Genomic DNA, 24,746 nt, shown 5'->3' with positions numbered 1-24,746 from the left:
GACCAAAGTCCCTCTCCTCAGGACTGAGGACCTGCCTCCTCCTGTAAGGGTGTTTCTGCCAGCACAGAAAGCTGATTCCAGAGACAGAGGTACGTAAAAAAGCAGAATTTAGTGAATCCCATGCATATTTTTTATGTCTAAGGCCAGGGCAGGATGTCTGAAAGTGGAGCAGTAAATAGGATCCCAGAGGAGGGAAATGCTGACCTTCAGCCAGAAATGTACGTGAATCTGCTGAACAAATAAATATTTACCTCTCCAGAAATTGTTTATTTATAACTGCAATGTGGAAGCAAATAGCTGTGGGTAGGGGCTACTCAGGAGGAGCTTCTGACTTGTGGGCACATAATAGGTATTCTTGCCTGCAAATGTTTGTGTTAAACCTCTGGAAGGGTTTATGTGGTTAACATGTGAGATATAAAGCTTTAACTCTACATACCCAGTGTTCCTCAGACATTTGGCCAAAGGGTTGCAATACTGTGGCCAGTTTATGTAAAACCAAGCTTTACCACTCACTTGGATCACAGCCCAAACCATCTGTAGCATGCAGATGTGTTTCAAACATGCACTAAAAATATTTTCCTTTATTTCTTGACTGAAAAAAACAAACACCTCCTGCCTATATTTACCTGATGTGTCAGCTCGTGACCAGCCCCATCCAGTAGCTGCTTTCTGTTGTCTCTGTACCTGAGGTTCTCAGTTGTTACCCCCTCTGTACCTTCTACCAGGCATGTGGTGAGATACACAACAAAGTTTACTCCTTGCTGTGAAATGAGTCACTGTTGCCCTTGGCACAGATTCTTCCCTGCATTATAAGGTTTAATACAAAGGAAAGATTAATTAAATTTTGTGGAACTGTGGCTCAGGTATCTCACAAGGGACTTGTTTGCTTCTTTTTATTTAAGCTTTCATTAGTTCACATTAAGTTACAATACAGGTTGTAGCCAGTTTCCCCTTCTTGCAGTCAGCATATCAACTTAGAGGCTTTGAGGATTGCAAACAACACAAGGTAATTAGCTCAAGAAATACTCTCTCCCTCCAGGAGTGACTACCTCCTGCCAAAGGAAACCAGAAGCCCTGTGAGCTCTGAGGAGGAGGGCCTGGCTGTGAAATTCTACTTGTAGGCACATATTCTACAGAGTCAGTACAACATGCATCCCTCTGAGTGAGAAATCCCACCTCTCCCATTGTGGGAAGTGGTGAAAATTACACATACCACGACTTGTATGTTTTAGAAGCCACAAACTCTGCAGACACTTTTGCATGCAGCTGGATGCAGTTACCAGCATTTGGGCTCTGTGTAATACCACAGTGTCTTTCAGGCTGAGAAAAAATGAGGACCCACTTTTTTGTGGCTGTGCCTCCCCCGTGGCCACCTGATGGTGACACCCATCACCCTGGCCAAGGGCTTCCTTTGGCCCACTGCTTGGTCTGCTCTGGCACACACACACACATGTACTGCTGAGCAGGGACCTCAGCAGCTCTAACTGACTGGGGTGAGAAATAGCTTAGAAAATGTTAATGTAAAGAAATACTTCATTTATTAGGCCAAGTGCGGCCCATCTGGTTCATGCCAGAGTGCTTCTGAACATGGGCAGGTCAAACAGAAAATCTCTTCGGTCAAAGCACGGCAGAAATACAACTGTTCAGTCCTGAGTGTGACAGACCCGCTGTGCTGCTCCTACAAACTTGATTGAATGTCTCAGAGTCCTTGGGGCTTTCACCACAACTTGAGGGCTCGATGGCAGATGCATTTTCCATCCGTCGGCCCAGATGACAGGCCAGAGCCCAGGCACGGCCTTTTGCACAGGCAGCTCTGCACGTGGCAAGTGCAGGGAAAAACCCAGTTAAAAGAAATAAATAGTTTTAATTTAGCTCTTGTTTTCTTTGTGAAGGTCACTGATGGTCTGCACAAGTGTTTGTGTCAGAAGGGCAGAAGCTGAACTTCTCTGGATCAGAGAGGAGCCTCTTATAGTGCTGCTGCTCTTCAGCACCCAAACCCCAGGCTCTAACCTCACATTGCTTGTTTCCACTTGTTTCTTTACTTTCCCTGAATACTGTCCTCCCAGTTTCACTCATGTCTTCTGTTTTGGACACAAGAACCTACTACAGGAGTGTATGACTCCTTCCCTTTTAGGACTCTTCATCCACCTCTTTCACTCAAGCCAGCCTCCCCAAGCTGCCCCATGAGATTTTGCCATAGCCAACTGAAAAACTCCGAAGATGCATCTTGAGTCCCAGCACTTTCTGAAAAGTTGCAGCTGAGCAGGCCTGGCCAGAGGGCACATGTTGGAAAGAAGGATCATAACGAGTGCTTTGCTTTAGCAGGAATTTCTATCAATTTGCATTTTGGTGGATGGGTTTGTGTTATCTAACACAACTGAGCAGATGGTTTTCAGTATGAGAAATCCATCACATCTACCTGGTGATATGTAGGGAGCACAGATGAATGAGAGCAAGAAACATTATTTAGAAAAGCAAAAATGGAGTCTGTCATACCAGAGAACAACAGAGGAATGTGTTTCCAGGATGGGATGTTAATGCAGAGTTGCTATGAAAAATGATTAAAAGATGGTAGAACACACGGGTTGAGCAAAACTGATGTTATCAGGTTCAATTTCATTTTAGTCACTCAAGGTACTGAATCAGAGTTATTATAACAGCCAGTCAATAGTCTGAATAGTTTTTCCTGCCTGAATGTTTATTATCAGGTTTCTCAGACTGACGCAAGAATAGTGAGCAGCTCATGTTAAAGTACAAGGTTATGAGCACATTTTTCATAGGTTATAAACTGCATTTGCCAAGCTTCAAGTTGCCACATTGCAAGGGAGGGAAATTAGAGAGTGGAAATCCATTTGCAGCTGCACTTTACTCCAAAAGAAATCATGTGGGAAAATACACAGATTTTAAAATGTCTACTCCATGGTGCACTCAACAGATAAGACATCCACACTGGGAAAAACTGATTTTCAAAGTTTCTCAGCCTGACACAGAAGTCAGTGGAGACAATCGGTGCTGCCTGTGCAATACACACACTTAGCTTTTTATTACACTGCACGCACCAGCTGAACACAAAATCTGACAAGGCCTTTCATACCCACCACTTACTACCTACCCTGGCACTGTCTGAACTGAAAGTTTTTGTTCCCTGTGCAACCTGCCCTATTTTTTTTTTTTTTTTAACAGGATCTGAATTTAGTGTTAGAAGAAAGAATGTAGTTCATTGTTCACAGCTCAACTGAGGTATTTCTGCACCGGCACCTGCGTAGACAGTTTCTCTCATAGGTATGAAAGGACATAACATCAAGGATGGTTGAACAGAAACAGATTCTTCTGACGTTTGACTGCAACTAGGACAACCTGATGCCACCAAGACAACCACAGGTGAGAGCTGTGACCCCCCTACATGAGGCTGAAACAGTGTCATGTCCTCTGTGGACAAACCCCAAGGGGGTCCCACCACCCCCACTTGCTGATTTTCATGAGGTCTCCATTTCATTAGTTGTTGAAGATTTAACATAAAGGAAAAAATGTGTTTGAAAACGGGTACAAACACAAAGGGCCATGACATACCTGAAGGCAATGTTGTCAGAGTCCACTGCATACATGCAGCTCCTAAAAACTTGTGATGCTGCCTCTGTCTGTCAGGATACATCACAGTGCATAGTTCCAGGAGGAGGAGGTAAGGCATTACAGGAGAAAAGATACTGTGACCAATTTAAAACAAACAAACAAACAAGAAACAGAAAGAAAAATTAGAATAATTTAAATAAGAATAATTTATTCTAAAAGTTGTTTCTTAAAAAAAAGACAACCCACACTCAATTTTGTTGAGAGCTAATCATCTTGCTGACTGAGAAATTTCATGCATGTCTTTTTATTCCCCTCTATACCTCTGAGGATATCAGGGTGCTGTGTGTTGAACAACTTACTCAGGCTTCATTGTACTTTACCTGAAATTATCTTTCAAAGGACTAGAAAGGTTGAAGAGAGTTTCCAAAATTAGTTAGGCTGCATTAAGCCAGCTTCATTAGTGTAATAAAACTTCAAAGTAGAGAATTTATTCCATCTGTAGCAATTAAAATGTAAATAAATACAAGAATTAAAGTACATCATCCAAATATTTGGGGGCATTATATTACTTTTGGGAGGTGTAACACTTACACCAGCACATCAGGGAATGGAAAGCTGGCTCCTCACACTCAGGAGATGCAACTGAATCAGATGGCAACGCTCTTGAATTCAGTGGTGCAGAGCAGGACTGCACTGCACCTCCCAGCATTCAGACCCCAAATCAAAATTGCTGTTCTGCATGTTCTGCAGCATTGCTTATTCAAAATATAACACTTTTATTCAGCAGTTGGAAGCATTTTTCAGTGTGAGGATGAATTTCTTTTGCAAGCTGTATGGGCTGAAGACTATTTTCCTTATTTAATGGAGAAATGTGAGTAGGGCACTGCCAGCCCAGATACTACTCTGGTAGCAGCCACCATGTGACTGTTCCATCCCATCCCCATCAGTGGCACACTCTGACTGTGCCTCTTTCTGCATTGGGTTATCCAGTGACACTGTTCCTCCTGCTCCTCCCTCTCACCTGACAGTTTAATGGAGAGCTCCATGAAAAGCAGTGGTTTTTTGGCATAGGCTGTGCAGGGAAGGCAATTAAAAGACATCATAATATTAAAATAGGTTTGTCGCCATCTTACACGCACAAAGAGATCTTTAGTTTGATTGGTGGACCATTAAAATACAGGCCCTTAATGAAGATGTAACTCTAGCACAAAGATGGTTTTTGGATTATGAATCAACTCTTCTGATTAAATCTCCAAAACCATTATTACAGGACTTTTCTTTTTATAACCTATCTCATTAAAAAAATATTTGGATCCCACTTGTTATAGCTAGCACAAATTCTCACATTAAATCCTCTTTCATGGTCATTTTTCTTATGCTGAAGTTCTTGAGGGGCAACAAAACTGATTCCTCCACAGGGCTTTTCCTTTGTGCCCCTTTTAAGGAGGACAGAAGTGTGCAGGACAGCTGCTCTGCCCTGTACACAACCAACCAGCCAGCAAAAGCAGTGAAAAATGGAGCCAAAAAAGGAAACACTTTCATATTCATGGGTGCCTGAGGGCACTTCAATGAATTTATAGGGGTCATATGAACAGCAAATGTCACAAGTGTGTTACATTGAAAATATCATGTGGAGAAGTCTTTTAAAAAATGATCTAACATAACTTAGGTAAGGTTAAAAAAAAAGAAGTTTCTGCGTAAGCTGAGGACAAACCATCCAACAAAGGTCACAAAGACTAGCATTTTCCATGTGTTGCTGTTAGTTTCAGGTCCTCAGCTTTAAAAGTGGTACTTTGTGTGCTCACACTGCAAACAAATCTCCTTAGTATGAACAGCAACATGGTGTCAGTCCTGTTCAGGATTTGCAGTTTGCCTTGCAGGTAACTGTGGAATGAGATAATTTTAAAGGCTTACCTTCGCTGTTATATTTTCATCCTAGATGTTGTTGGCTCTAGAGATCTTCTTTGCTTCGTTACTCCTCCCTGTACTTTAGGCTTCTGCTGACAAATGGTCAGATATGGTGAAGTTGTGCCAATAGCCTTAAAGGTAGGAGAAAAATTAGTAATTCAGTATTTTTAATTATTTTATTGCTGCAAAGCCAGTTGTTCTCTGCCAGGACTTTAGTGTCTGCTCCATATGAGAAAATGGCATGAGACTAACTCCTTACTTACAAGCTGAAGAGGAGCTGGATGGAAACCAAAGAGGTGAAGTGACTCACAAGATCCCATGGCAAGATAATGGTAGGGCCAGCATCAGAAACCAGTCTTTGAGATTCCCAGTCCAGCAATCTGTTTTAATCCTGACCAGGAATGAAGCAGGACTTTCACAAAATCCTGTTAGAAGAAGGTGCAAGACTTCATATCTTCACCAGGCCATACTGACCACACAGACACTGGTGGCTCTCCCTAGCACAGGGCACTATCAGGGCCTTACCAACCACTGTCATCTGTCCCCCTAAAAATGATTCATATTATTGCTGCTAAAACCACTAAACAAGGGTCTCTACTGGGAGCATTGCAGTCACATTAGAGAGGATTAGAGAAGCTGTTTCTTTAAAATATGCACACACATGAACAAGTGTGTGCGTGCAAACACACGGCCACCAAAATAACAGCAGCCCTGACTTGGTCTCAGTAACAGTCACATTCCCAGTCCGCTCAAGCCCTTCAGTGCCTGGTAAGGACTAAGAATCCAGGACTTGGGTTACACCAGTGTGATGAAGCCAGTGGGAACACTTGGCAATTAGGAGGATTTAATTGGTCTTTGTGCAGATCAGCGCAGCCGTTCGTGCACGGGCTACTGAGCCACAGTTACTCTGCTTGCACACGGGGGTAATAGACTGCAGCTCTCTCTGAGTTAATTTGTGTTTAATTCATCATGGGCTGCCTGTGTGTAAATAGCTACATCTCAGCTTTCTATCTAAAATCATGGGGTTTTGTTGTTACAGCACTGAGGCAAATATGGTACAGCTTCACAATCACAGAATTATAGAATCTTTAAGGTTGCAAAAGAGCTCTAAGATCATCGACTCCAACTGTCAAACCATCCTGAAGCTGCAGCCCACGGACAGCAAGAGGGTACAAGCTTCATGCTGCAGATAACCTCACATCCTACTTTCCCTCCCAGCCTCAGGAAGAAGAAATATTTGCACAGAAGTATGCAGAGCCAGCTGGGGAATACACTGATGTGAGCAATGAGCTGGCAACTCTGTTTCATATACATTGAAATCTACCCGCCCACTGTGCTAAGAAATATGTACAATACCACAATAAAATAAGACTTACTTTCACCATTGCCTCAATTTCTCCCTAAAAGACCAGTTCTGTTACCTGCATCCAGCTCCCCAAACAAATAAATTTGTGATTTATTTAGACTGCAGTGCGAAAGAATTGAAGACGTGTGCCATTTTCTCAAGGCATCAATATTTAATACCTTTCTTGATAACCTAAACTGTGGGTTTCTCATTCTTTGACTTCAAAGCATTTAGTGGCCTAACCCAGTACATCACATTACATAATCAAACTTTTTTTAATGCTAAACATTATCTCAGAAAGTGTTCAGCACGTGGGATGCAATACCACAACATTCAGGCCACAGAATATGTAAATCTGTCCAGCATCCCTTAAAACACAAAATTCCTGGCCCTAGTCCTGCTCTGTAGATGACCTGACATTTCTTTGCTACTCCAAACTCATCTGATTTGAAGGAGATATAAAATGGCCTATCAGATTCAAATATTTAGGGGAAAAAATATTAGTGTTTTGAAATGCCAGAAAAAATAAATACATGCAAGGAGAAAAAATTTAAGCTATTGAAATGTTTTGAGTGCAAAACCAACATCTGAAAAAGAAGGTTATAGACGCCATTATGCTCTGAATACTGAAATCATCTTCTCATTGCAAAATGGCAGTGGAGAAATAAACAAAATGTTAGTTTTTACAGAGATGGGAATAGAAAAGAACATGGAGATTACAATGCCTCTAACTAACACACGGAAATGTGCTGACCATGCAGGTCAGGTTCAAGGTGCAGCTCACACTTCCATGATGTTCTAACAGGGACAGAAATAGAGAAAACTGCTAGGAGTAGATAGAGGGAATGAAATAAGAAGAAATGTGATAATATCAGAGCTGTTTAGTTCAGAGAAGTATAAATATAGTTAAGGTCACATTGGCTGCTCCCATTTGCTGAGATAATAGTGCATCCATGCAAAGGAACAGCAGTGGATTTAGAGGTGAGGAAAAGAGGACCTGGTTATCATTCCAGAATTTCTATTTAGGGTAAAAATCTAAATAGATTAGCAATTTGAGATTTGATATTTAATTAAAAATAAATTATTTTCTTGGTTGGTTAAGAACTACTGCTAGATGTTCTTGGTGGTGAGAGGCATATTCAAAGAGATTTGCACCATCTTCTTGCAGGATACTTAGAATTGTCTAGTCCTATTGGAAAGTTTCTCCCATAGCAAAATCCCTCAGCATCATCCCCACCCCTATTTTTAAACATAAGCTCTTCACATACATTTATGTAAAAATAAAATGGGTAACAGGAATTAACATGCACTGCAGCTTTCAGAGCCCATATTAGGAAACACTCACAGTGGCCAAATCGATGCAACAGCAGTTTTGTTCTTAGAGGAAAATCAGAGTTATTCTGGTCATCCTCATTCTTACTACTTTTATTCTCTTCAACATATACTAATGGTTCCTCTTTTAAAAGTGCTGGAAAGGAATTCAGAGGCATTTCAGCTACAAGGAGAATTACACAATTTGCCACATTTCTCTAGCTGGGAAAGAGGAGGGTAAAATCAACATCATGATATTGTGATACCACTGCAGCAGCTTTTTCTTTTTTTGGCAAACGTCTTGACTGATAAAACTGTACCATCTCAGAAACTGAGAGTAAAACCTGGCCAAGGTCTCTGTGCTCAAGGGAGAAAAAGTGAAATGCCAGTTATGGTTCCTACTTAATCTGTTTTTCCCCATGCAGAATGGAAGGAGGCAGCTGCTCATAACCAAGCTTCTGAAGTGCCAAACAGCTTCAGTCCCCAAAGTAATTAGTGGAACTACACAATTCTTTAACAAGGGGATCTGAGACTTTCAAACCTGGTTAATACTGTGGGTTTTCCCTCTGGAGTTCCATGTTCAGATTTTCTGCTTTTTGTATCTTTCATAGCTCTTTACAGTGTAAATGTTATACGGTCTTTGAATATGAAAGGGTTCAATGATCTCACTGGATGGGTCATGTCTAACTAGCAGGCAAAGGTCTACTCTAAAAGGACCTTGTGCTTTTGCAGTGCAAAGCATTTTTCAAGGATTATTGCTGTTAAACTACACCTGGAGGTGCATGGAGACTCCTGGAAATTGTCTTTGACCTTACAGTAACCTTGTGTAGACAGTGTTAATCATTATTATCTTCTATATTACCATCCCCTGTTGCCTACTGCAAAGCTAACAAACTCCAGATTATTGCCATAGTAAAGGAACGATCATTGCTTACATTATAAACACATTAATTTGACAAGCGAGATTTGAGCATATTGATCTGAACAGAATGCAGTCAACATCTGTAATGATCATTCTGCATCAGCTAACTAGTAGCAAATAAATAAATAGTCAATAAACTACGCCCCTCAGAAAGCTTTTTTGAGAACTTTGGGAGAGAAAATACGGATATCAATGCAGAGACCCTTCAGTGTGTGAAACTTCCCTTCTTCAGTGGAAAGGACAAGCTGTGCTGTGCCTGTTGAAGCAGCCTGCCAAGTGGGAGAAGCATAACAGTGACAGAGGACAACACTATAGATCAATAATGCAATTTGTGAAAGCCACGGTTTGGGTTTTGTACTGCAACAAACCTGCAAGGGGAAGCTAATGCTGTTTGTAAACCACTGGAAGAAGCAGAGAAACAAGCAGCTACTATGATCAGTGGGAAAACTCACCACAAGTAGGGTGGATGGTGTTTCTGTACATAGAGATGAGCAGACTTCAGCAGTTGGCCTTAAAACAGGTGGGTTTGCATCCAAATACAGGAAGAAAGTTGTGTTCACACCGGGTGAACTGCTCAGTTCATGAGGAACGCTGCTGGCACTGCCATGCACAATATGTCAGACTTTAAAAGCTTCTATTTCCCAGTCACCACTTAAATTCTATTTTTTTTTTTTTAGCAAGCAAAGTCTTAGAGGACTGGTAGTTGCCATAGACACATCAGCAAAGACTCAAAAGAACGATCTGGGAGAATGTGACTATCTTTGAACCAGATCCCAAAGGGAATCAAAGCTGAGGCTCAGATGACTCAGAGACACACAGAGAGAAATCAACTAAGCTGGCAGGTAGAGCTGGAGGAGCAGCCCTGATGCAAACAGCCTGGATACAAACACCATTATCACCTAAAAACAAAGACTCAAGTTCACATAAAGATTCAATACCTTGGGCACACCTCATTTGGTTTCCTGAAATGGGGCTGTTTAGATACAAATAGAGCAGGGTCCCCTTAAAAGAGCTTTCTAGCATAGGACAATAAGCCCAGCAGGTTTTTTCTCATTAAAAACCTCATTAACGACAGAAGTCTGATTTTATCCCTCTCATTTTATCTATGCAGTCATGTTTATCTTGGGAACAAATAGATGGGACTGTTCTGCTGTGAGACTTCTGTGAGCAACCTTTCACCCCATCATTATTTTTATATTCAGCACAAAGCCCCTTTTTCAAAATGATGCTTTGGATTTATATAATGACTTCCATCCCACTGCCTCAAAGAACATTATTCTAATTGCCAAAGGCTTGTTTATGCCCATTTTGAGGAATCAAAGATTTTCATTAGCTGATGAGACATCATGGAAAATGGGGTCCCAAAGAATCACTCCAGAGTACAGTGTGAACATCGCTTCTTTAGCTCCTGTGGCCAGGCAAATGGTCAAACCTCAGAAAGGACTTTAATTGCTCCACTAAAACCTCTATTTTGATTTAAGTCTTGATTAACCAGAACAGTAAAAAAAGGTGGGGATAGCAAAAGTCATAGAAGATGTGAGACATCACTGCCCTTTTCTCACCCCCTGGTTTGCTCTCCCCCGTCCTCCTCACCTGACCGACCTCCAAGAGCCACGCCAGGAGCGCTCCACTCCTCCAGCTCTCCAGCTCTTCTCAGGGGTGGCATCATTCTTGGCAGGACACCTCCTCCTCAGGCTGGATGCTGTCTCCATAACTGCCCAAAGAGCTCATGCAATTCTGCAGCCAAGATCATCTCCTCGTGCAGGCCCACAGTGCTTCACGCCTCCGACGTGTCTCAGAACACGGGAGAATGGTGCCACAGGTGGAGGGACCATCCTTAACTGAGCTCCCACTGCTCCCTCTGCTGAGGAAGCAACTTTCAAAGCATCCTTCTCACACCAAATGAATTTTGCACAAATTAATTGTCTCCATCCTTTTCAGGAATTAAATTAAACTGGGATCACCAAGCACATCCTGTCAGCTTTAGCTTCAGGCATCTTCACCTTTAGATAATTTTTAACAGCAAAGGATGGCTCGAAACATGTGGCTGTTAACACCCTTCAAATCAAACCAACGACTAATGGAAAAACAAAGGTTAACCTTTTTCATGGGTGACACTTCATCTTGTCCCATTTAACAAGGAAGACAGACAAGAATGATACCATTGTTCCTTTTCATATCAATTGGCAGAAATTATCTTTATTAGAAAAATGAATTTTTCATATATTTACAATTTTTACATCATGTTATACTTGGCACATGTGTTCTCCTCAAATAGTTATATACATTTCGGTACACACAGACATTCAAGTCCCCCATTCCCTTAATGTTTTTCTACATATTTAACAAAAAAAAAATGAACACAATACAATCTGTAAGACAATCATAATAATTATATATTTCTCTATCATAAAAAGTTTGAAGCAAACATGTTTTTGTTTGTTTAAGATATGTTTCAAAATATTTATACAGTATTAGCACTCAGTCATGCACTGGGTTAAAATATGGTCAGGGTGAACTGCAGTGAGACAGTGTGTGTAACACAGGAGAGAAGTGTGTGGATCCCAGTTCCTTCACGCTGCACTGGGTGCTCTTGGGTAGCTCCAGCTCCCACCAGGATCTCCAAGGCAGGGGCAGAAGGGTGCAGGGGTAGCCAGGTGTACCTGTGTCTGCACAACACCACAGTTAAAACTGTGTGTGCACAGACACCTGCGTGTTAAAATTCATTTCACTTTGCCAAACCTATCTAATAAAACAGGCAGTAATTGGAATGTCAAAACTGGATTTTAAATGCTCTCTTTTTCCCCAAACCCCTTCATTTGAAGAATCCTTTAGACTGTGAATTTCATAATGAAATTCTGGATTCTCTAAAAAATTAATTTTTTTATGCCTGATTCCATTTCAACAATATTCTTTTATTTCTACTCTAACATCCTGATTTATTTCCCCAGGTGTTAAGAGCTCTTCAAACCTCTCCTATTCTTTGTTAGCAACTGGAAATTTGTGACTTACCCTTTGGTTTGAAATATGACACTTTTGAGAGTGTTACAGTAAATTGCACTAGTAAATAACAGAAGTGATAGGCTTTTTAATTTACTGTGTACAGTTTTAGGTTAGTGCTCCTTGTAACCAGTATAAATAATTAAAATTGGAGTTCTTTTCCTCCACCAGAAAAAAAGCACTGTTCCAACTGTACTAATAACTAATTTTCTTTGTAGCAAAAGCCTAAGTTAATACTGTGAATTCTTTTCTTAGTTGCATTTCTTTTTTCATAGTTAAACTGCAAATAACTTTTAATCAAACTCAAAACAGCAACACATTACTTGAAACTGTTAATAAATGATTGTAGAATCTTTGTACAATGCTGGATTTCTGTCTTGCCCCTCAATTACCCCAAAAACTTTATACATATACATATATATATAAAGCTTATATATAGCTTATATATATACACATGTATATATACAAAGACTAATCAGGACAACACATTAAATTGACGTTATTCAAGTAAACAGGTAAAAATGTTTTTTAAAGTTTAATTTGAGATTTTAAAATATTTCTGGTGAGTTTTGTTTAGCAGCACAGAAATATTAGTGTTTCACCTAAGCCCACAAAAATCCTCAAACAGGATGAAAGGAAGCACAAAACACCCTTCGGGTTTTGTGTAAATTGAAATCTGATGAACTAAACATTATTAACTAACAGGTGAAGTGCTTCTGAGAACCTGGAATGTATGGATGCAAATTTTGCATAAAAATGGAGTACTTAGTTAAGAATCAGGTAGGAGTTTGCCTAACACAGTAATGAATTCTGTTTGTACCTTCTGGTTTCAACAGGGAAGGCACGAGATACACTGTGCATGTGGGTGTGAGGTGTGAAGACAGAGGGATCAAGCTGTTCTTCATCAGTGCAAAAGGGAGGTTCTGAAATGAGTAAGACTACTTCAAAATATTATACCTTATATCAAGAACAAACTGCAAACAGTTCTTATTGAAACTGCATTAGTTTCCTTCCTAGCTGCACTCGATTTTATGTGAGGCAATTTCCATACTTTTGCAACACGAGGTTTGGTTTGGGACTTTAAAATCTGAGCGTGAACTGCAATAAAGATCTGCTCTCCCATCATTCACTCACACATCCCTATTTAAGTCAAAAGGTGTTTCGCCTAAGTTTGGAATCCAGACCTAGGCCAAGTAAAAATGAGCTAAGTAAAAATTTTCCTCTTGCAGATGAAGAGCTTGAAACCAAGTTCTTCTCCAAGATAAACTTGCAATAAACTTGTAGACAAAATCTGACCCTATAGAATTTAGTGTTTCTTGGTTAAGGTAGAAAGAATCGAAACTATCCAACTGTCCCTTTCAAAAAATTACTTCCAACAAATGATTCCAAGCTATTTTTTTTTTATCATAAGTTTTAGTTAGAGAACTACGAATTTAGAAAAGCAGCCAAATAACACAATGAAAATCTCCACATCACCAGCAACAGCAAGCTCAAAAGCCTGTGCACTCAGAGAAGTGGTTCTGCCTTAAACACCACTGCTAAACCTGTCTCTGCGTGCAAAACCAATTTTGGAAACTGCCCAGTCTGCAGGGGAGGATACAGGGGCGGCCACTGGTGCACACACCAGCTGGGCTTTCCTGGGAATCTGGTTCCTGAGGTATCCTTCCTCAGCTACCTTAAGGAACATGGTTAAGGATCAGATGTGGATCACATAAGCTGACACTGAGTTTTAAAGTCAGTCACCAGGCCAGTAGATCCTCTCTGGCCAAGATTTTTCCAAACAATATGAGAAGACATCGTTTTCCTATGGCCTTGTTATTTATAGCAAGCATCAATTCCAGCTCCTTCAGACAGGAACTCTCCTCTGACATGTTCCCACATGTCCTAGGACAAAGCAATCCTGATCCCAGTGAGTTCTTTAGCCCCTTCTGTAATAGGTATCAATCACTACAATAAATGCTGCTAGAGGGTTTGTAGGTTTGGGAGGTTTGGGAAGGAGAGAAGACAAGCACTTAAAATAAAGCAGTGCTGAAATGTGTCCCAGGGCTCTGGGAGATTACTCACACATGACTGGGTTGGGAAGTGTATGCACGCACGCCTGGGTATACTGTATATATATTTAGGTTAACAAGTTTAAACTATTAATAAACAGCTTCTTATGGTATTTGGTAATTAAAATATCAGGCTTGTGTCATTCAAAATAGTGCAACCTACATAGCAATATACAGGAAAATTACACACATTGTTCCTATCACCATTAATATGCTTGTGCATATCAAGATGACAGGATACCCTTTTCCATAAGATTAACCTTTTGCATATTTAATTGTATTCTTTGGCCCATTTTCCTGTGAAACCTCGTATGAAAGCAAAGACTTTGGCTTTAAAAGAAAATGAAAACTGTTTTTTCAGTTACTTTCAGAAACTTAAATAGAATTCAAATTAGTTAAAAATTATCATCTCCTCTGGAAACTGCACACCCTACAGCCTGTTACAAACCCCCCCCATAGTGTGGCTAACTGTGAACCTCTAATTTCTTTTTATTTTCACTTTTGAAGATCATTTACACTTCATATGTTGCACAACACATCCTCCAAAATTGTCCTCGACTCCTCTAATCTTGTCCCAACTGGGAACAAGGAAGGTCTCCTTCCCCAGTGGTGTGGAAAGGCAGAGCAACCTCGTGAGGGCCTTCGACTGCATCACTATTAGTCCAAGTTCAGGGTTTGCAATGTGAAACAGAAGCCAAAATACATTTCCAAAAGGTTTTTGTCATTAAACACCATTATTAAACAGGCTCAAGAAAAAAAAAATAATCAGACAAAAGAATCCTGTAGCAATGATGTAACACAAATCTCTTCAGAATGGTCATTCTTATGTACTGCAATGCACAAAACAAATTTAAAAATGTATTCTCATGATGCATTTGCTGAGAAAAACATATCATTTCTTCTAATAGTACTAGAAGTGCAAAACAAGACATTCTCCATTAAAATTTCATGTCACTGTAAATATTATCATTTTCCCACATTAAAGCTAAGTACCATTTCTGAGAAGTGAGGAAACCTTCTTCAATTCCCAAGCAAAGTATCATCTCACTTGGAACTTTACAGTGCACTGAATAAGTATCACAATATTTACTGGTATTTATTTTCACAGTTTTATAACGTGCACAGAAATATAATTTTTGAAATATATTAGTGAAAACAAATACTAATACAAAAGGGAAAGGACAAAACATCTAGGAGTATAACTGCTTATCACCACTACTTTTTTAAGAGTTGGAGAGTCGAAACCATCTCTCTTTTAAATATGTAATACTATATTTAGTGTGGTTATCTATCAATAAAGGTATCGCATGACAATGTTACAGCATGGTTATATTCTCTACTAATTTAGCCTTGTTTTCAATACAGGTAAAGAATTAAGCAAAAGGAGTAAAAATTGTCATTTAAGCGCAAAACAACAAAACCCTGGTAAATAGTGAGGTAACTTATTTTTACTTATATTATTTGTGGTTCTTAAATTATAGATATGACAAAATCATCACAAAATCAGCAGTGGATTCTTACAGCTGTTAGAATGGCAGTTATGAAAAAAAAAACACAGCTTCAACTACAGCAGATACATTCTGCAGTATGTAACAAAAAAGCTCATGAACCCACGAGAAGAACTAAGTGCATTTTCACTGCATTGCAGGGTGATGCACACCTGTATTCCTGACTTCCAAAGTTGCAGGACTTTGGAAGAGCACATATTTTTAGAGAGCATACTCCGCACACAGGTTGAGAGAAGCAGGGGAAAAAAAAAAAACAAACAACTAAAAGCTTGAGTGAGGGAAATAAATGAGAAGCTTATTTACAGAGAGTGCAGTAACCCTCCCCAGCAGGGCGGGGAGTGCTGCTCCCACCGAGCAGGGTGACAGACACCAGGGAGCACAATCAACCCCCTCCCCACCCCACAGACACCGCTGCGACACTGGAATGAGGGTGGACATGGCGTTATTTCCACAATGGAAGCTGAGCACCGACAGGAATTTTACACTATGTACAGTATGTGCACATCAGACAGAGACTGGTCAGAGCGATACGAGAGACACGACAGTCCTGAGGCTGCTCCCATTTAACCACAGCTTCACAGGTGACTCCAGCCTTTCCTCTCTCACTCCATATACCTGTCTGTACTGATAGCTACATCCACAAACACACAGCTGTGATTAAACTGAGCTCCCTCAGTGACAGCAAACGCTAACGTGTTGCTAATACATTGAAATAAGACAGTACAGGTGAGTTTGGGCAGGGAAATGGCTCATATAGTAAGTCATACTTTAAAAGGCCTTTATGTTCTTTCAGAAGTTCCTTCAGCACTGCTATGTTTGGAAGGCTCAGCTCTCTACAGGAAGATAGTTTAGATTAAAAAAAAACCCCAAACAACAACACTGATAAAGCAAACAACTTAAGTGTATCACTGGAAAACTGTTTTTACGTTGCAAATCAGATTGCCCTACATATGAAAGGTATCTGCTTTAAAAGGATTTTTGAGCTAAGATAGGACTAGAGCTGGGAAAAGTTAGTAAGGCAATATATGACAGATCATCTTGAAAGGAGCACGTGATGTGATGATTAACACTTGACACAATTTAGCCAAGCCATAGATAATTACTCTTTATATTAATGAGGAGGGGATTTTGCCATAAAAGTTTTGTTTTCACTAGGTTTTATGTATCAAACATCTTAAATGCAATGTAAAACAACAAAAAAATCCACCTCTTGAATTCTTTCTATATCCAAGCTGAGATTTGTGACACAATTTCTGTTCTACGTTGATGAACTCAGGAAGGGAGGGAACAGTACCAAACCCTTCCCCATCACTGAAGTACATATGTTACACTGCAGAAGTATGAAAACAGCAAGTTATTCCACAAGGAATAGATTCTGACAGTTTTCTCTCAGGCTGGATAGTCATGTGGCATAAAGTAAACAATGGTCCTGACCAGGGAATACTGCAAACCCCACAAAAAACTGCTTGCTCAAGCACAGGAACCTACACACACCTCCAAAGCTGAACCTGGTACTCACTTGCAGATTTAAATGGTACATTTTTGAGGCTGGAGATAAATAGACTATTGCTTTTCTAAGTTAGGAACCTGTACTTTCTAAAAAGGTCACAGTCCTCTGAACTTTCACCCAGAGGGAGTTTGCTTTCTCTCTCTCTCTCTCTCCCCATTGGTCACAGAAAGAGCTCAGCCTTCCAGCACAGAAACTCAAAGCTACACACACAGCTCTAGCTTTTGCTTCATTTAAAACTATGTAAAAAGAGATTTATTTTCACCAGGAAAAATAAACCACACCTGATTTCCCTTGTGAGCCTTATATCTTAAGTGTTCCTGAAAGATCATAAAGAGACATGTATTTATGAAATGCTGCCAAAACACAGTGAGCTGGTGGTGATTTCGTTTCTGTTTGTCCACAGCACTCTTTCTCCTAACCAAGCTTCTTAGATAGCAGAATAATGAAGTCTAAGCAAAAGCTGCAAAAACATTAAATTAAATTTTCTGAAAATGCAAAATCCCTTAATTTTCCTTAATTTTATCTTATATATTAAAATATCTTATTACCATGCGTTTAAATTAGTGGGTGGCTACACTGCTCTAAGAAACACAAGCAGAACACAAAATCCATTTGAAAGAAAAAAGGAAGATTTACTGTGGTGAAAAGGGAAAGACAAAAACATGAAGAAATTCTACAATATCTTTAAAAGAGAAAAAGAGCAAGAGGCAGGTATGTCTATGTAGCTGGTTTTACCTCCATGTACCTACTGCATTCCTCAGCAATTCAATATCCTGCCTCCATAAAAGGTGTCATCCAGGAGCAGTGTAACACTACAGGACATGCTACCAAGAATGGCTCATATCATTTACAGCCTGATTCAGTTCCAGCTGGAGTCACAGGAAATCTTGGTGATAGGAATGACCAACAAACTGCTAGAGCTGTAATCAGGAAAATGTAACAAGTCACCAGCACCATCCAGAAAGGTACAGAAAGGATGGCCACTTATGCAGGAAGATTCTTTTCTCCTCTTCAAGTATAGCAGCAGCTAGAGTGAGAGAGAGGGAAATACAGAAAGTCTTGATCTCAGTTTAATTGAAAGTCAGTGCAAATACATCAACAAAGTTCAGGCAAAATTCCGAATTCCACGCGCTCTACGGCTGAGCCTCACAAGCTGTGGCTTGTGGCTCTACTGTTGAAGATTTTCCTTCAACTTCTCAGCTGCTTCTTCTTTACAAGTAAACATCTGCAACCAGCTACTGCCTAGAGCCCTGGACTTTATCCTCTCCTTTCCCTTTTACTGTCTCATGCTTATGCCAAGATCAAAACAACAAATGCATGCAGACTCCCTCTACTTTCATCATCTGGTGGGTTTTTTCCTCCTTTAAGGCAGCATCTTTTATTTCCATGTGAACAACTGCTGTGCAACATTATCAAGTCTTCCCTCTGTCTCTTTGTTTTGGTTTAGGGGAGGTGGTTTATTTCATATTGCAGCTAATAATAATAAATCTCTACGGTCACCAGAAATCTGCTCAGATCAGAAAAAGCAAACACTGCAATATATTTCATTGTAACTAATTTGCTTGCACATCTCACAGAAGGATAAATCCACCTGGCTTGAGGATGTTTACAATTGAACCTCAAGAGTTTATAGAGTTTAAATTAGAAAGTGTAAAAGGGAATTTTTCTTTCCCATAACTTCACATACCATACTCATATATATACTGAATTAGGTGTGTCTGGCTGGATAGAGATGATGATACAAAAGACTTGGAGCGACCAACAAATATTTTGAGAGCTTTATGATGATACAAAAGACAAGAGCCACCACTGAATTTTATGATTGGTAAAATGCTCAGCAATTTCCACGGCACTTTTTGGCATGACATCAGCAAACATCATATCTGCTGAAATACAGCAGACTTTAGTAAATATACTATGATTTGGATCGGATATTGAAATTTGCCTGAAATATTTTTATTACACTGATTACAGCATTATTTATGCCTTCAGTGCATTTGTTTTCCTGCAGACCTAAGACAAATATGTCTATGTCTTTGGGAAAAGTTTTGGGTTCATGACAAGTACTGTTCATCCCATAGACACCACCCTAGCCCTGCTCAGCTCATACAACTATTCCTGGGAAATATGCATGGCAGGTAAGGAACTTCTGTTTATAAAAATTGCCTCCAGTGAGGAACCAGAAAGCATCCCATGTGAATCAGGGCCAGTAATTATGACCAGATGCTGAATAAAGAATACTCAAAACACATTTTTACATGGACAGTGTACAGATACCCATAGATATGCTTTCTGAACATACTTATGATAAAGCATACTGAGATTTCTGGAAGCTGGAAAGAGACTCAGAAGCCCAAATCTCATTACATTTCATTCCTTAAAAATATCATCCTTCACCAGCATGGTGAACATACAAATACATTTGCAAATACCAAGAATTCATTCTGGACTGTTTGGTGGTCAAAGTCAGCTTGAATGTTCTCAATAATAATAATAATAATAATTAAAAAAAAAGCTGTAAACAATTCGAAAAGCTTTATTTTGACTGTCCCTATACATCATTTATATTATCTCCCATTTGCAACTCTGCTCTGCAGTATGCTGTTCCAAATTAAACACCTTGCATACTGCACCTCTGGCATGCAGATACTTCAATTGCAGCTGACAGGCACAATTCTGCTGAAAAGAGTTTCAGTTTGGAGAAAAGTTAGGGTAATATTCACATTTTCCAATTCACAGTGGTAATGGTTTCCCTGCTCACTGTTCTTCAGTGAAATGGAGGGAATAATGCTTGAATAATCTAAATTTCCTCTACGCAAAAATCCTAAAGCAATTTGCAGAGTAGCAGGAGAATGGGAGAGCACCACCCAGTGCAACACTTTCAGTAGTTAAATATATTAGCAATTATATTTACTTCTTTAGTTTAAATTAAATTAGCAGTTGTATATTCTACTCCTGAAAGGCTTCCTCTCCTCTCTTTCACGCTCCCTTATGGTTAAAATCTAGTGGGGTTTTTTTTCTAGTGAGGGTAAGGAGGGGTGTGTAGCACACATTTTATTTGTGAAAGAATCTGATTGACATTTACTAAATGGAAAAGCCATTTAACAATGCACCCCTGTAATGTGAATATCTGCATATCAGTTAGTGATAATAAACATACTTAGTTAAGTGTGCATATATTCAGTTTATATAACAGACTTGATTGGAGAGGTTAAAAAAAATGGCCCGATGTTCAACAAATATGCACAATATTCTGGAAGGAAGAAGTCCTTCTGAAGGTGTTAATCCTTCGCTGTGTATGCAAATAAATGGTATTGCACTCCTCACTGATTACACTGAACTTATGGCTGTCAGTGTTTGATACTGTATTAACAGCTTTAATACTATTAATATACAATTCATTAGTTGTCACTAATACACTATGAACAAAGAACTACAGTGGGTCGGGATTTGGTTTGGGAAGTGAAAGAATAAAAGAAATACTATACAGCCCTGAGTAATCACCAGTAAGGGGCAAATGCAAACTTACGTACACATTAGGCCTCAAGGTTACTAGTAAAGTCCACAGCTCCATAGTAAGTGCCATATAGTGATATCTAAAAATATATACTCTGGATTAGGCAGCTGTGAAATTTCTGACAAGATTACTGCAAACTTTTCAATGAACTTACTTCGTAATGGTAAGTGCATGTGCAATATAAGAAAAGCATTTGTACATGAACGTTAACCAATATCCACGGGGCTTCCTTTTGGTACACAGCAGTTCACATGTTTGGGGCTACTGCCTTCCCATCTATTGTCTGTCAGTCTAGAATGAACATACTAATTGTGTGCTAAAACACTGTATTTTATTTATTAAGGTCTTGGGATGTGGGGGTTTTTTTAAAATTATTACTTGGCTTTGAAAATGATTATGAAGCTAACATATATTTTTGAAAGTCTAGCTTTCTGTTCTCTTTTAGAGTCTTACTTTTGAATCTGTGCAAATGCATTCCTAATTCTTGTTGTCTGTGTCATACTACATGCATACCATATTGCTTATCCAGTACTAGAAAATCATTAAACATTTCTAAGGACAAAAGTACATTGAATGATACTTAGCAACATAAATTAGAATAACCGAAATAGTAAAAGAATTAGGTACAAAACAGCATAGTTGCCAACATATATTGGGGCTATTTCAGTACAACTTGCCATTTATATATAAAGCATATATAAATGGCTATTTTTTATCCTTTTTCAACAAGACATATTTTAAAAGGATAGTTAAGAGCATACCAGTTTACCTATTCATGTACAAAAGTACATTGGGAAAGGGAGAGGTTTACGTATCATTTACCAGAGCAGGATACTGTTAAAGGATAAGTTCTCCCTCTAAGATGGTGGCAACTATTCTTTCCCTATAGATAAAGTGTTCATGGAAAATTTAAACATCTGATTCAATGCTAGGCCTTTTCTTATACACACGTGTATTGCTACAGGAATTTAAAACCCTTGGAGTTGTGTACAAGCTATTCCTATTTGCAACGTAAGGCAAAACATGCTCTGAAATGTACATGTCATTATGGATCCGACCATCCCTGGAAGAGTATGATGCTGTAGACTGCATGGATGACCTTAAATAATTATCATTTCTTCCTCTTGTTGGCAATGAATGTTTATAAAGATCAGCTGGACTTCGCCTAAGAGATAAGTGCTGGTCATCACGATACGAGTGCAGAAAGGGATTGTCATCCGAGTGAACAGCATACAGGGACTTGCTCCTCTTACTGTCCTCTAGAGCATGAGTTAAAAGTGAGGCCTTGTTGCTCAATAGTTTGCTTGAGGGAACACTAAACATGCTTGCATATGGACTACTTTGAAGAAATTTCTCTCTTTCTTTCAAGCTTATACTACGAGAAGGTCTTCCAATATCAATTTCCCTGGACTTATCAGCGATATTATCAAAAGAGTGTTGCCTGCTAATCCTCAATTTATTTTTTTTATGATATTGCAGAGCATTACTTGTTGACCAAGTACGCTCATATATTTCTTCGGGAAGTGATAAGTTCGTTGTGTCCTGCAGCATCTGATCTTCTTCAATATCATAGAGGTTCCCCATCCGCAAGCATGCATCGCATTTATAGGGAGATCTGGTCGAATAGTGTCCCGCATAAGTGGGCAAATTGGAAAGACAGCTCCTGCAGTGGGTGGAATTCTGCCTGTATCTATCATCAGGTAGGGAAGCATTTTTATCTTTTAGAGTGTAGTGCTTTGCATAAAGTTTATACTGGTCATTGTTTGGAAGACTGTCTTCATTATGCATTGGAGTCCTGTTAGTGTGTTCGGCTTTCCTGTAGTTGTCATTGTGATCTTGATAAACATCAGGAAACTCCACAGTTTCTGGAAGGACAATGTTTTCGATGTACTGAGGTGTGTCCAAGCGGAATCCTGGCTCCTTGTCAGCATCAATTGTGTAGATTTTATCCCGTGGAGAGCTCTGTTTGGTTTTTAGATATGTCAGTTCCACTTCACTACAGTCTTTTGGGTATTTTGATGCTACTGTCCTTTTTTTGAAGTTGTCCTTTGTTTTGTGATGCTTGTTGTTGTTTTCAGCTTCCATATGACAAGTAGCTCGGCTTGATGTCTCTGATACATCTGAATGGACAATCTCTTCAGGAAGGTATCTTTGGCTTTTCACTGAAAGCTGCCTGTTTTCCTCTGACCCGTCATCCCTCTGGGAACCTTGGCTCTGACGTACAGATTCTTGACGTAAAGATTCAACAGATTTCCTCCACAGCTGCCTAGGTCTGGAGTTCACTTTTGCTTCTGTTGTTACTGCAACCTCTACCGTGTTTGGATTGGATTCATTCAGTGTGAGAGGATGCTGACCTTGGAAAACATAGTTGTTGAGATTGTCCTTGTGTCGGTTGCCAGGAAGTGTCTGCAGTTCACTTATGTTGTCACCAAAAAAGTTGTCCTTTGTCTGAAAGGATCTGTTATCAGCAAATATCAAGTTACCCTTATCCATGACCATGTCCATAATCAAAGAACCCCTCTGAATAAAATCAGCTGTTCTTTTGGGGGAGTCAATTCTTGAAGGATTGATATTGGTCATGTTTTTTGCTGTTCGTAGCAGTTTTAACATGTTGGTTTGTGAATTGGTCAAACTAAAGTCAGGAGACTTCTTTTTCTCTTCAATGTGTACTCCATGAATGCAGCTGTAAATACCCTGTAATATGAATAATAAAAAACAAATTAAATCACTAGGGGCAAACTTTAAAAACTTCCATTCTATTTTTAATTAGCAATGAAGAAAAATTAAATATTGCTTATCTAATTACTAGAAAGATTAAAGTACACCTCTGTCTTTTTATCATTTCCTTACAATGACATGGAAGAGTATTTTCTGCCACATCTGTTGGAATTACAAAGGAATAAAATTGCCAGTATTTCACAAACCAGTGGCCCCTGATGGCCTCCCCAGCTTACTCCAGAAAACAAGATTAGAAGAGACTCCAAGGGGTTCCCCAGTCTCATCACAAAAATAATCTAAACTTCACTAAAGAATATTCACTTATTTTAAAACCAGTGAATAAGTTTTCCCTCTAAACAAGCGTGTCATTGGGCTATTTTACTGGTGGTTAAGGTGCTCTTCATTTGCACTGAATTGAAAAGGTTTCCAGTCTTATTTTAACTTTTCTGTTTCCTATCTTAGTACATATGAAAAAACCCCAGCTCTTCCTAAAGCCTGATTCTGAGTTCATTTTGAGCAAAAGGCTAAAGCCCATCTTCTAACTCCAAAGTCTTTGGTTACTCCTGTGAGTTAAATTGACATTTCCAGCCCTCTGAACTGGCAATTCTATGTAATTTACCTTTGAAATAAGTACTCCCCCCCCCAAATTGCCTAGGAGAATTTCATCTGTAAAAGGCCAAAAATATAAAGTTCAAATGTAAAATGTGGAGGTTAAGGTGTATATCTGGTTTCCAGACAATCTCCAACAGGGTAGGGCAGAGTATTTTTAATGCAGTTCCAAAATGGTCCAATCTACTCAACAGGGTAATTTCAGCACATTTTGAAGCAATTAGGCATTTTAGTATCATTTTCAGTTCTTCTCAGCTATACAGAAAATCCAGCAAAGTCAATTACCTAATGAAAGTACTATGTGATAAAAATATATAAAGACAAAACCCAACTAATTTGCAAAAATATAAGAACAAGCACACATTTCCGTTTTTTTTTTTTTTTTCTCAAGTATCAGTTTTTTAGATATGTAAATCCCCTTTGGATCTGTTTAAGTTATCACTAAAACCTGCCTTAGTGTCTAACCAGACATAAATGATACTTGTGTTTGACCTTTTCTCATATGGTTTATTCAAGTTTGCTATCAAGAAAAGCTTATAAAACTATTCCACTGTATTTTATAGCTTCAAATCCTCTTGCTTAAAAAATGCACAAAGCTGAGAGCTAATGTATCTTATCAAATTAGTATTTATTTTGCTTGAATTTTTAAGTGGAAATTAATCCATTTCCTGCATCTGAGCTCTACCATTTCTTCATCAAAATTGCCCCTTAATGTATTTTGTTTTCAGCATTGGATTACTGACTATCCTGGTACATTTGATATTTCATACCCTAAAT

General features: G+C 39.2%; 1 protein-coding gene and 1 long non-coding RNA gene across 4 annotated transcripts in view; one reads left to right on the top strand and one right to left on the bottom strand.

The window, feature by feature from the left end:
* Positions 1–13,000, top strand: LOC113952654. The gene is made up of 3 exons (XR_003529617.1): positions 1–89; positions 3,184–3,381; positions 12,893–13,000. It is a non-coding gene; the product is annotated as an uncharacterized LOC113952654 (long non-coding RNA).
* Positions 11,236–24,746, bottom strand: part of GRIN2A (glutamate ionotropic receptor NMDA type subunit 2A) — a 173,897-nt gene continuing 160,386 nt past the window's right edge. Inside the window, exons 14-15 of one of the 3 annotated variants that reach the window (XM_027654957.1) lie at positions 21,682–23,336; positions 11,236–18,152 (exon numbers count right to left, since the gene is read on the bottom strand). In XM_027654957.1, the coding sequence (XP_027510758.1) occupies positions 18,137–18,152; positions 21,682–23,336 (1,671 nt within the window). In that variant the 3' untranslated portion in view covers positions 11,236–18,136. Of the gene's footprint in view, positions 23,337–24,746 lie in introns of all 3 variants that reach the window. The other 2 variants (XM_027654958.1, XM_027654956.1) reach the window with 2 other exon arrangements.

The sequence above is a fragment of the Corapipo altera genome, unplaced genomic scaffold (genome assembly GCF_003945725.1).
Source record: "Corapipo altera isolate COAL_440 unplaced genomic scaffold, ASM394572v1 98, whole genome shotgun sequence".
Taxonomy (NCBI): Eukaryota; Metazoa; Chordata; class Aves; order Passeriformes; family Pipridae; genus Corapipo; species Corapipo altera.
This window is presented reverse-complemented; position numbering and strand designations above follow the sequence as displayed.